The sequence below is a fragment of the Micropterus dolomieu genome, linkage group LG12, assembly GCF_021292245.1.
Source record: "Micropterus dolomieu isolate WLL.071019.BEF.003 ecotype Adirondacks linkage group LG12, ASM2129224v1, whole genome shotgun sequence".
NCBI lineage: Eukaryota > Metazoa > Chordata > Actinopteri > Centrarchiformes > Centrarchidae > Micropterus > Micropterus dolomieu.
In genome coordinates, this window is record NC_060161.1 from 16637376 (window position 1) to 16651520 (window position 14145).

The window sequence follows — 14145 nt, forward strand, 5'->3', positions numbered from 1 at the left end:
GGTGCAAGAGGGGGTGCGGCCGGATGAAGGTGGGGATGCAGACAGAAGGGGAGACAAAGTGTGCCATGGTGTTACAGATGGTTAAGGGGGTGTGTATGTGCTGGTTTGGATTGTTTTTTCAGTGTCACGGACCCCCTGCCTCAGAATAAAGCGGTTGGTGAACAGGGTGGAGTCAACTGGGACAGGACGGTGGTGGGGGAGCATCTGGTGCGGTGGTTGGGGGGGGGGGGAGCTAAGGAGGGAGGGAGGTATAGGGGCTGAACTGGGCTAGGGCTGTGAGTGTGTGGGAGGGAGGGAGGGGTTGATTTGCTAGGCGAGCAGGGTGAGGGTCAATTAATTTCATAGCATTTGATGACACCATGCTTCACCCAGCCTGCATAGGGGAGAGGAGTTATTTAGATATGGGCTGGGGTGAGATATGTAATAACACTAAGAGTCTACAGACACGCTGGCAGCTCTGTGAGGCTTTTCTTTGAGCTAAATGCTAACGTTCTCACAATGACAACGCTTACACATGAATTTCTTGCAGCTAAATTTGTACCATGTTCACTGTTCTAGTTCAGCATACTAGCATTTGCTAATTAGCACTAAATTCAGTACCAGTACACAGTACAGCTAAGGAGGATGGGATTATTATTAGTTTCAAAAGTCATAAACTGAAGAAAAATGAAGGCAGAGGTGGACAAACCTTTTCAATGTGGGCCATATAATAAGTCAAGTAAACCATCTTTGTAGGTCAAGTAGTAGTTCAAAATGGCAGCAACTCATAGGTGCGTTCGAGATGACTACGACCGACTTTCGCCGACTTGATAGTCAAACATAAGCTGCGGTGACTGCAGTGGTCGGACACATTCTACCTCCCGTAGAGTGCGTGAGCTTAGAGCAATGACCGATCTCGAGACATCGGGCAAAAAGGTGTTTCCAACTTGGTGCAGCTGGAGAAAAGCAACTACTGTCGCTGGAATCAGAAAACTGCAGCCACTTTGCTCCCGCCACGTTTTTAATGTCATGTGACATGTTGACGTTTTTGCAGCGCCAGTGAAAGATGGACAAAATTTCTAACCAGCACACTTTATATTGAGTCCAGCATGCATCATGTTAAGTCAGCGCTGCAAAGCTGAAGTCAAACACACCTAATGACAGGGCTCGCTAGTAGAAGTTCAAGATGACAGCGACATCTAGTGAATGTTCTACCAAATGCCATGGTAATCAATCCAATAGTTGTTGAGACATTTCACTCAGAACCACAGATGTGAACCTCTTAGTGGTGCTAGAGGGAAAGTCAAGGGATCAAGTAATTCGGATTTATTCTCTGGGGACCATGAATGTCCGTACAAAATTGTGTGCCAGTATATATTGAGATATTTCAGTCTGGACCAAAGTTGTGGACCAACACCAGCTAAAACAAAAATGGAGAGCGAGGAGATCGAGGTCTCTGATGATGTGTAGGAGGAAGAGGAGGATAGGGTTGAGAGAGAAAACAGAAGAGATGTATGGCAGGCTGAGGAGCAGTGAAGTGGACAACAGGGATGATTGATGAGTGGAGGAGGGGAGCTTTGATGGCCTTAGGGGAGACGGTCTGAAGAGGCGCAGATCAGCTGTCTGCAGTCATGAGCCTGCCAGCCTGCACCATTACATCATCTGCCCTGTGAAGGGGAGCTCAACAAAGAGAAGCAGAAGGCCCGGCCTCAGCTATACAGTGGACGCCATTGTAAAGCTCCCTCGACTGTGTCTACAGAACTGTATAGATCTTGTATTTCTGCTTGAGGATTTCCCTAAACAATTCCTCCTTTGGTAAGACAACCGTGCAACATGCAATAAAAAAAAATAAAAAAAAACACAACTTTTCCAAATCACTCCCTACTCCCCATGGTGCTCACTTTTTAACAGCCCACATATGAGGTCAGTGTTGAGTTGAAAGCGGTGGAAAAACAAAATCTTTGTTAGAACAGCACATTTTTTTAATGTTTTCTGACTACGGGTCTCTTTTTTTTTTGCAAAGGGTCACTCCCTTTGTTGGTTCTGGTTCCCATGAAATCTCAGAAACTAGATCAGGTTTTGAGGATAAGTCTGGTGAGGTTCCATATTTTTCCTTTTTCTCCACAAATCCCATGAAAAGACAAAGTGATTTTTTTTGTGGGTTCTTCATTATAAGTGAGCCCTTTCAGATACAAGTAGTCATGTGATCCATTAATATAAAAATATCTACTTCAGCGGTTTAAATGACTATGCTGCTATTTGTTCTCATCGATCATGTACAGTATAGTGCAGAGAAAACATCTATCATATGAAATAAATTGATCAGGAAGACTACTAAATCCAGCCGACTCAACTTGCAGAACACCACTGACCCAAACACTAAAACATCAGTATGCTTCTTAACACCTCTTCCTGTCATAAAAGGCTGCTCTGTGTTGAGGAAACACAGCATGGCCGTTGTTAACATGTCACACCTCAAGTATGAGCGCTTTACATTTTACACGCCCTGAGGAAACGCATGACTGGGCATTAAATGCCTCCGACTTTTATGCTCCACAAAACACGCAGTTAGCTACCCGAGGCGCATGAAGCAGAGCTCCGGTCAATGATGCTTGTCCAGAGGATGTACAAGTCAGCTGAGTATGGGTGTGTGTGTTGAGTTGAAGGATGGTGAAATGAGGCTGCACCATGTGACTAGTAGCATGACAGCACTGGAGGGATCTGTCTACTTGTTGTTTTTACACCCCACACACACACACACTTAAACCAAAACTAATTATAATCCTGTTCTGTTTCAGATGAAACTAAAGAAAGTGTCGGACTCTTCAGACTGCAAACTTACAACTCATTAACCTCTGACTCCATGTTATGAAACATGATCAGTTCTAATGAAAGTGCTTGATCCTGTTTACTCACGAGAGTAAGATACAAGGACCGAACCTGCAGGTCACCATCACTGAAAAGAGAATACTTGCCTTGTCCGTCAGGTTCTCTCCCTTCTCAAACATCATCTTGAGGCTGTTGAGAGGAACACTGGGCTTCTCACAGTCAGGTACTTCAGCTGCTGCTGCTCCATCTCTTCTGGGCTTCGCCTCCATGTCGGTCAGATCCTCAGCTTGAGCTGAGATCAGCTGGTTGTAGCTGGTCTGAGAGTGGATCTGCGTCTCCGGCTCTGTATCCTGGTCTTGCGAGTGTGTGGTGGTTTTCAAGGTGTTGGGCTGGTTCTCAATCTGTAATGTAGGTCTTGGTTTGGGGCTCGTTGATTGACTGATGTGGGTCAGAGGGTCAACAGGGCTGCAGGGCGTGGCTTGAGGTTGGGTTCTGTGGCTGGACGGCTGCTGCTGTTCCCAGCGTTTCTTTAAAACACTCAGATTCCCGCTGCGCAGTGTTGAGGGTAGAGGTTCTGCAACCTGCAGAGAAACAAAAGCACTCAGCTGTTATTTACACTAAGGGATCTGATTCAGTCGGAGACCATAAATGCATTTTAATCCTGGGTTAAAAGATAAGGCTGGAATCTGTTTTCTTTAAATCACCAAAGCTCACAAAACACACCAAAACCAACAATCTGCCTCAAGCAAACAACTGGTTCCCGCTGAAGACCTAAATCTTTTTTTAAAAAGCCTCATGAGTTTATAGTGGCATTTTTGAATAAGGCTCTGTAATAAAACAGATGGGCACTGTAGTTTTCAGCAAACGTTACTTAAACGGGAGTAAATAGTTAATTTGTTGGGACTATTTGTAGCAGCGTATTAACACACATTTGGTTCTCCAGTGAGTATTTACAGCAACAGGTCGGTGTATGTGGAACTGAGTCCTAATAACCTATGTCCATGTGTTCATAGTGATGAAGGAACAAGTCTTACTGATTTTGCGCCTTCACTTTTTGAAACCATGGATGAGGACAGAAAAAAAAAAAGGATATAAAACATTTGTCCTGAACTTAATTGTAAACAATAATTAACATTTAGTTTCAGCCTTCAAGTATCACATTGGAGTTTATGTATCAGGACAATTCAGAAACGTCTCCTGAGTAGAAATCCTACACTGCAAATCCAACTGGATCTACTGTACAAACTACAGTCTATCATACAGATATACAAAATTTTAGGGCTACAAATATTATTCTCATTATCCATTAATTTGCCAATTATTTTTCAATTAAGTTATTGTTTTTGCTATGACATGTCACAAAATAGTGGGAAAATTTCCAAGTTGACATTTTCGAATGTTATGTCCGACCAACAGTTCAAAACCCAGGAGATATTCAGTTTACTAACAAATAAATGCAGAAAATCTTAAGAAGCTACACCAGCAAATGTTTGGCAAAACTGTTTGAAATATGACTGAAATGATTTACTGATTATCATGAAAGCTGCCCATTAATTTTCTATCCATCATGATTAACTGACTAATCGGTTCAGCTCTACACTCCAAATCCACAAGATAAAAAAAACGCATCTGACTGATTTTATGTCGGCGTCACTTTTTCAAACATGGATTTAAGACAAAATAAAATGTCACATATTTGTTCAAACTGAACTAAACTGTATTTTCAAACAAAACCCGACCCAGGTCAGATGTAGAACTAACAATTATTTTCATTATCCATTAATCTGCTGATTTATCGATTGTTTGTAAAATGTCATAAAACATGTGCAAAATGTCGCATCACAATATCCTGGAAGCACAAATTCTTTGTTTAGTTCAAGAAGTCCAAAAGATATTTAGTTAACTAATCCCATGAGGCAAAGAAAAGCATCAAGTTATTACATTTGAGAAGCTGGAATTTGTTTGAAAAATTACTTAAGAGTAATTCCCATAAAAAAAAAAAAAAAAAAACACATAATTGATTAATTGACTTATGCTTAAACTAATTTGTCTATAATGTGGGGGGGGGGGGGGGGGGGGGGGGGGGAAGTGTAACTCAAGGTGACGTCTTCAAGTTACATGTTTTGTTTGACCAACAGTCCAAAACCAAGAGACACAGTTAACTTTTCACACAAGTTACAATAAAAAAGTCCGTCGATCAACTAGTCACTTAAATTGACCAAATAACTTTAGTTTGATGTCTATCATGCAGACACAGGTACAGCATATGAGCACTTACGACTGTGGACGCACGAGATTTAAACAAAGGAGCAAGAAGATGAACTGCCAGCTACACAAACAGTCACACATCAACACTTTAAATATGATGACTCACTGTTTGGACTATAAAGACTCACACTGAGGGATGCTAGCTGCTCTCTAAATCTGTTTTTGGTTTGCTCAGTGAATTCCCTCAATGTTGGACTGATGCCACCTGATCCTCCAACTGCTGAATGAAGCTAAAAAACACTAAATATAATGCTGTCCACACACACACACACACACACACACACACACACACATTAAACTACAAGCAAGCAAACAATTTCAGCTTCATGAAGAGGAGAAAAGACAGTAACAGAAACAACTGCACAGAAAGACAAAGAGCTGTGAGCAGCTCAGCATGCACGTCTATAAACACGGTTCTTCTGGATGCAGAACAGGAAGCGACAGAGCTGGAAAAACTGCCAAAGTAGAGAGTAAAAACCTGAAAGGCTGACGACCCGGCTGTCCAGTTGGCGTTGTGTGTTCGTGTGAGTGTGTCGAGTGTGTCTGCTGGCCGGCTGGAAAGGCTACAAGCTGTCCCAGATGTGAGAGTCTTGAGAAGTGATCAGAGCAGCATTAAGTAACTAGCCCACCCCCCTACAACACAGAGGGAAGGAAACAGAGGGAGTGAAGTGGGCGAGGGGCAGGGAGGGAGAGAAAATCAGAAACAGAGACAGTCAGTGAGGGAAAGCGAGAGAGGGAAAATAAGTCCAGGAAATGAGAAAAAGGTAAAAGGGAGAGACTGCTGGAAACCTCAGAGGACAAAACACCTTTCCACCAAGACTTAACCAGCCTGTTGTTATCTTTATCTAATGTTTATTTTAGGGATTGGTCTTACCAGTAACACATTTGACCAGACTCCCTTTAGTTTCTGTTTTGCCCCCCCACAGAAAACAGATAATGGGATGCCAAAAAAATGCTGCAGAACAGTCATTGAATTTCCAGCAAAAACAAGAACAAAAATATATATATATATAAAAAAAGAATACCCTATCCAGTACAAAAAAAAAAAAAGAGAACACAATATCTTCAAAAATAAAATAAAAAATTACTTTGAAGTAACCAGACACACAACAAAAAACTACACTCGACAGCCACGCCCTCGGATCTGTGAGGCTCTACCCAGTGGTGCTTTAGGCTAAATCCTAACAAGCGTATGTTTAGCAGGTAAGATGTTTACCATGTTCTCTCATTTTAGTTTAGCATGTTAGCAAACGGTGACCTCTAAATACAATGCCATCCTCAAATTTTGCAAAACATTCCGCAAACGAGATGAAGAAATGTTAAACAAAATGTGAGCTAATTTATCATTCGCATCATGTTTTATGTATGCCATGCAACACTTTTAATTATTAAAATAGTTGTATTGTAGAAAAAATTACATTTTATATTAACTGGGATGGCCGGCATTTACTAAGGGACCATTTAAATTGTTTTTTCCAGTACGGAGGTGAAAAAAGAAATGTTAGAGCCCTAGCTGGGGCTGATGGGAATGTTATTAGAGTCACAGGTTATACACCAAAGTATTTTACAATTTTTAAAGATTTTAACCTCATGAAGGTGCAAGAGGAAAAGTCAGGGGACCATGTAAGTCATTAAGATTCATCCTCTGGGAATCATGAACGTCTGCACAAACTTTTAAGACATTATATCCAATCGTTGTTGAGATTTCAGTCTGGACCAAAGCGGTAGACTTTCATAACAATCAACCAAAAGAACTCAATATCTTTAAAAAGAACATTTCTGCATAAAAGGGCTGCAACAAAAATAACAGGGAAGTAAGGTAAAACAAAAAAGGCAGGAAAATAGTAAACTTTCATTACAAAAAAAAAAAAAAAAAAAAAAGGTGTGTTTTAATCTTAGTAAAACATAAATGGAACAAAAAGAAAATTACAGAATCCTGAACACTGCATGCACCAAAAGGCTGAAAAGCTCTTATCCCCTATTAATTTCCTTGAATTAAAACTACACCAATAATCAAGAAGGAGATTAAAATCTGGCTGTGCACAAGAAAAGCAACACACCTACCTGAGACTGTAATGAAGCTTTCTGACCCTGCACCCTCCCTGCTGTGCTCTCTCCCCACAGTGAGAGTCTTCTAGGTACTAACAAGCCCACACAGATCAGGTGGGACGGAGGCGTCTTGTTACCACTGCTGCATGGAAGGAGGAGCTGACATAGCTCGCCTACTTTTGCTGCTGGAATGTGTGGAGAAGCTTTTTTTTAAGCCTTAAATTGCAGCATGTGGATCAACAGGTGTGTTAGCAACTCTATATAGTATGTGTGTACCAGTATAATAGGAACATGAGGTAGATTTGCTCAAGAACTGTACACAAGTACAATTTTGAAGTACTTTCCTAGATAATTTAAATTTTATGTTACTTGTTCTCCAAAACAATTCTTTAAATTATAATACAACAGTTTTACACATGATCAACTTATAAAAAGAGATGCATTAGAATGAAACTACAGGCCCATGTATTAATAAGAATGATAACGTAACTTGTCTCAACAGGAAAGTAAGTGATGATAAAGTCAATAAAGCCTTGTCTGTGCATGCCCACACAGTCCTGAGGAAAGAAAACCCTTATCAGATAAAAATCAGAGCAAATACCAGCGGGGGTGGACGATGGGTGTGCAGGGTCTTTGAACTATCCAACAGTTTATAAAGAAGCTCAAAGTCTTGGGGGGCTGTTCTTTAATCTTACAACCTTAAAAAACACATTTTACCGAAGTAAAATCAATGCAGGACGTTTGTTGATACTTTTACTTGAGTAAAGGATCTAAATACCTTTTCCACCACTGTGAAGGAGTGAATCTGCGCGTGCATACCAGACATGTTTCATACTTAATACGGTACCTACCATTTTCTTCTTCTCTGCATTGCCTTCCTCTGCTGCCATCTGGTACCTTAGGGGGAAAAAGACAAGATGCAGGACAGACTGAGAATAGAAAATATTTTATGGTCACAAACTGCTGGTCCTGCCTTATCCTGCTGTACACACCCAGGAAATGAATGAAATTATCCTGCTCCTCTCCAAAAACATTAGATGATTTCATGCGTTACAGTTGATCTGGATGGAAAATCTTTTAGCCCACGCTACGTCACACCGAGGAGGCACAGGAAGTGACAAGTGGATTTGTCCGCCTCTGCTTCTAAAAAGACTAAAAAGTTTCAACGTTTTACCTCAAGAAAATCTGTCTGACTTGAGGTTCAATGACGTCCTGTATTATCCTGAGAAACAGTCTAAACTGTTTAATAGGGTTAAACTACCTAAAAAGGTAGACTTATTTCTTGTCTTCATTTCATAATGTCTTCTTTATTTATTTAATATTGAACACTTTGAAGCTCCGTATCTGCACAGATGTTCATATGGTTTTATATGGGATAACAAAAGACCTATTAAAGTTGGCAAAATTGCAATTGCGTCTACAATACAGGGGTCTTCTCTGTTGCTACTGTAACTTTGTACACTGGAGCTCCCAAACAAAGGGCACCTGACACATTGGATGGACGAGGACACCAAGGCCACATTTCATCAGTTTGGAGTTTTAACTGTCTGATTTACCTTATAAAGAGAGGCAGCATTTTTACAGTATGGTAAAAAGACAAAGTTTGTTCACAGACAAAAATTTTTCCCGTACTCTGACAGAAGAAGTACAAGAGGCTCTTCAGGTGCAAAACCAATCCATTTCTCCCAACGACTGAAAGGTTTTGTCACATTTAGTCACCTTTTGCACCTGGACTAAATCTATAGTATTTTTAAGCCTGGACTCAGGAACACAAACCCTTTCACATTGTCTGACAAAACATGCAAAACACTGAGATGATCTTTTTCCTTCCTTGCATTGTGGTATATAATCCTCACTTCCCTCCAAACCTGAATGGACTCATTCATGGATTTCAGATCTGGCGGGAAGTGGAAGGTCTATTTGAGTAATAAAATCAATCTCTCGGTTGATGATGGATTCGATATTTACAAATATGCCATCAACTTAGCTCATGTCTATAAAGACAAGGTGGAACTTGGTTTTCTAGAAGAATTATTACTTAAAATCAGTCTTCATTTATAAAAAAACACCTTATAAAAGTTACTTTTTTATAAAATGAAATCATCAATTGCGATAAATCTTCCCACTAATGCCACACATGCTCATGGGAATTAGACATACATTAGACAAAAAGCATGACTGGAAACTCAAAATTACTGAATCCTACAAAGAAAAGTTGTTTAACTAAATTTCATTAAAGTGAAATACAAAGATCATTTATAAATTACATGTGACTCCAGATATCAGATTCAGTTATGACACTGAGTTTAATACAGTCTGTACCAAATGTGACACAAAGAAAGCAGCATGTTTTCATGTTTTTGCTGCTTAAATTGTTTCAAGAGACCTAAAGACAGATAACTATTCAGTATTTCAAATATATTAAGTTTAAAAGCACCATTAGCTCAACAACTAATCCTCTTCAGGCTGCCTGCTCTCCTTCTTTCCTGGCATCTTTATTACATTCTGACCTTATGAACCTAATGTATATTGTTTTTATATTGTTGTTGGTTTTATTGAAAATCTTTTTGCTTTTGGATATTGTTTAAAGTTATTTTTTCCTTGATCCTTGTATTTTTTGCCATATCCACATATTTATGATATAATTTTCCATTGTAATATGACAGTCTTGTTTTGTCATTAAAATACAGGAATTAACTGCACATTACTCTCAATATAGGGTGTCGGCAACAGTTTTTTGGGGGGTTTGATTATCATTTATCTGAAAACAAAAATGGACCACTTACATATAAAAAGGAGGAAAACATACTGTAGACTGTATCCCTTACCAAAAAACAGAGCAGTACTAACTCCTAGTGGTCAGACTGAGTAAGTGCAGAGAGGAAACGTCCAACTGTGCAACCACATTCTCAATTCACACATTTGTAACTTGATATTGTCGTGTTTAATGGAAATGGGGGTTGCAGTGGGGGTCTATTCACCTCAGTTTCACTTAGTTAAGTCTCTGAACCAGACCTGATACATGCACCACTGGAGTAACAGATGTTGCTAATGTTGCGAAAAGTTTTATTTTTACAAAAAAAAGAGGAAACTAAATCAGCTGAGTGGCGAGAAAAAGTTGTGCAGAGACCCATGACCTCATTTCTGATCAGAAGCTGAGGCAACAGCAGGATGAGTAGTGTGTATATCTGCTTGAGTGGTTGCTGGTAAATTATTAAACTCATGGTGGAAGCCAGAGACAGAGAGAGCTAATCGTGAGCATTGACTTACTTGGAGAAGCGCTCTGCGATGGCGTTGTTTTTACCCCGGGTAGAGACGATGGACAGCTCCTTGGCGGTGACCCTCAGTGACTGGGACGCCCACTGTCTGCGGCTGAACGGAGCGATGGAGGCCATCTTTGCTGCACGTCTGAGCGATCAATCTGTCTTGTCAGCTTGCCAGGAACACACGTCGTAACTCTTGAGAGAGAGGAGAGGGCACAAAAAGAAAGAGCACAAGTTGAGCACAAGCAAAACCAATGCAAATAAGCACATGTAGTGCTGGTAAACTGTTGATTTAACCTACTTCTTCTCTCTAGTTTTGCAGCTTTAACTGGAGAGATTAAGCACAATATAAAAAGCACCCTTCCTGTGCATTTAAATGTTTAAAAACACCCTTCTCATACTGCTAAATAAATGCCATGCTTTATAGTTAAAGCACAGGCTCTAGATCAGACATGCCACTTTTATACATCAGTACAAAAACTCACCCAGAAATCAATACATTTTGCCAGACAACACATTTGACTGTCACCACCGCAGCATGGACTGGCTGCAGTGTCTGAGTCAGAAAGTCAATAGAGCGCGTCACACAGCCATTGACCATCTGTTCCCTGTGTGACACAGCTCCATCTGAGCCTCCAGGGCAACTACCAGCAGACAAGACAACTGATACACCAGCATCACACAAAAAAAAAAAAAATAACGTCCTGTGTACACACACTTTCACATAACACACGTCTCTACATGCTTGCCTATGCTGCAACTCCACAGCCTCAAGGCCAAGGGCAAGCAGGCACACGCAGCAGCACCGTCACATTACAACTAATAACTCATCTCTGAGTTATAAACGCTGCCGATGACTTAAACAATGAAGTCGATGAGCGGGCTGGTGACGGCAGAGCCTCGACTCATAGGCCTGACGTCACTCAGCAGGTGCACTGTTGTGCGATAGGTAGGACTGGCTCGTTCATTTCTACAACACCGTCTCCTTTGTGTTAAATATTCCCCCTGCAACTGAATTAAAATGACAGCACAAGAACATTTACAGACGATAATGTAACGTAGTATTTTCCATTGTCATTATAGATTAATCTGCTGATTTCTTTTCGATTCGAACAGATTCATCTTTTGGTCTATAAAAACATCAGGATAGTGAAAAATGCCCATTACAAATTATTAGAGTGCTATCTCAATTTGTCTTGGCTTCGTTAGAAAAGGCAGAAACCCAAAGTAAATAATTATGATCACACACTGTGGGATGTTGCCTAATTAAGATTGACTCATTCAATTCTACAACCACGAGAATTTGTGATGTGTTGCTCTCCAATAAAGTCTCTTATCTGATGATTAGTAAAAACTAAGATATTTTCATGATACATTGTTTAAAATGTCAGAATAGTGATAGAGCCCATCACAATTTCCCCTGAGCCCAGTGTGCCCAAAACCCAAAAGATATTCAGTTTCAGCAATGACAGAAAACCGAGAAAAGCAGCAAACGCTCACATCTTAGAGGCTGGAAACAGCGAATGTTTGGCAAGTTTGGTTAATAAAATGACTTAAACTATAACTTTAATTAAAGCTAAATGTCCACGCACTACAGGATCACACTTATCTCGTACAAGGTCATACACAAATGAAGGATGATAACAACTCTGTCTAGGTCTCCTCTGTCACAAGGGTTAGACTGCAAACAAAGCAGTATGTAAAACTGATGCAGGTCACGCAAATTTAAGTTTCAAAAAGTAAAAGGAGGTGCCTTGGATGCCTGATTTCAAATTGAAAAGATTAAAAGAACACATGAATGTTTGATTTCAAGCTTCAAAGAAACATGTGGTACAGAAGTTTAACCTGCCATATTTCCACACCATCAAGTCAAAAAGGAGAACAGAACATGTTAAAACAACACCGCCTACCTGTGACTGTCACAGCTGTTTTACTCCCTGACGCTCGTGTGTGAATCAGACGTCCACTACTTGTGCACTTCCTTCTCTTTTCCCTCCTCAGCTGCTGCCCCCTGTGCTTTTGAATGGAGACGGGGAAGTAGGAAGGTCCAACCCCTCCCATTTACCGCCTCTCACTCAATAATGAAGGAGCATTCACCTCCACCTGTTTCCCTCCCCGTCCAATCAGCAGGGTTCAGTGCGAGTGCAGCGCAAAACCTGAAGGTATGTGAGACGAGCCGCCTGTGGGTCCCGTGTTGAACAACATGGCAGACAAGCAGCAGGGAGGAGTAATGACTGAGAGGGGGAGGGGGGAATCCCACGCTGGATTCCTGGAAGCTGTGTGAAATGCAGACTACTTTCCTACAAGGTCAAGACCGTAGAGGATGTGACTCATTCACAATCCTGGCTGACTTCACTAAAAAGAAGGAGGAAGAGTGGTAGGAGGAGGAGGAGGAGGAGGAGGAGGAGGAGGAGGAGGAGGAGGAGGGGGTTTGAGAGAGAAAATTAGATGCTGCTGAGTTTTGTTTGTAAAAAGGCACAAAGAGAAGTAACCATCTAACCCGTTCACATTTTTCCCCCCAAAGTCAGGCGGCCATATATACACATTGAAACAGGAGAAAAATCTCTGTTCTTGTTCTGTACAAAAATGTATTTTAAAAATTATCAGAAGCTAGTATGAGACAGCTCGACAAATGAAGCTAGTATCAACTAGGGCTGCACTGTAAGTAAAATAAATTATATATATATATATATATATATATAATTAAATAACATTGGGATTATTTTGACAGACTTGCGTTATAATTCCCAGTTAGTGAATATGATCATTTTTGGAAGACAATTTTAATTTTCTCTACAAAAATTAAAATCATAAAGATGGGACATTTGTTGGGGGTCTGTACCAAACAAACATGTTTTCTTACATTTGGAGAGGCCGGGGCATCTCTGCAGCTCTACAGTACATCATTATAATGCTGTTTTATCACACGTGGGACCTTCATCAAAAAAAAAAAAAGTGCACTTCATGTGGTGCACTTTGCCATATTGCAATTTCGATATTTTGCCTAATTGTGCAGCCCTAGTATCGGCCAAAGTTAGTGTTATTTGTACCATATTTCAAAGTTTCTACAGAACACAGTAACACAAAGAGAGAAGTTGAAGCTGAAGACTAACTTTGGTAACTCAGACTGCTGAAGCTTCACAAAGACCGGATTTTCTCCCCCACCACTTACACAGGAAACTTTTGAGGAAGGGATGTTTTTAATCGTCCTGTAATAACAGGAGGAATAATACAGCAAGCAAAACCTGTTTTAATGTACATATGGGTATTTAAGTACCGTTATCTGAGACTTAAATTAATTTGTGAACTAAATCCTTTAAGTGCTATCTGACATGGTAAATCAGGCGCGCAGTAAATTTTTTAACATATCATGGGTTAGTATGTCAATGTTTTCTTAAATACAATTGTTACCCCCCCTTTGTTTTTTTACACATTTGTTTGAATTATTGGTGCATTAAAATATTGGCCAACATTACTTCAAGAAGCTCTTGAAAACTCATCTCTTCCGAGAACACTTCCTCTTATAACACCTCTAACATGCACTTCTTGTGTTCTTCTTCTATCCCCTACAATTATCTTGTATTTATTGCACTTTGTTAACTCCAACTTCTTTCCCTTGGTATTTACCTCATTGACACGATATGTGCCATTAGCGCTTACTAGTATTTATTGCTGCTTTTATTAATATGCATCGTCGGTTGTAGATCTCGTGCTGTATTTGATTCTCCGTTAATGATTGTATGTTGTTCCTAAAATG

The 14145-nt window shown here is 40.3% G+C and overlaps 1 protein-coding gene across 3 annotated transcripts in view; it reads right to left on the bottom strand.

The window, feature by feature from the left end:
* The window catches only part of LOC123980297 (LIM domain and actin-binding protein 1-like), a 28053-nt gene that overhangs the window by 9579 nt on the left and 4329 nt on the right, over nucleotides 1-14145 (bottom strand). For 2 of the 3 annotated variants that reach the window (XM_046064605.1, XM_046064603.1), the window contains exons 2-4: nucleotides 10396-10583; nucleotides 7977-8022; nucleotides 2955-3389 (exon numbers count right to left, since the gene is read on the bottom strand). In XM_046064605.1, the coding sequence (XP_045920561.1) occupies nucleotides 2955-3389; nucleotides 7977-8022; nucleotides 10396-10520 (606 nt within the window). In that variant the 5' untranslated portion in view covers nucleotides 10521-10583. Of the gene's footprint in view, nucleotides 1-2954; nucleotides 3390-7976; nucleotides 8023-10395; nucleotides 10584-12298; nucleotides 12468-14145 lie in introns of those variants that run through there. The other variant, XM_046064604.1, reaches the window with a different exon arrangement.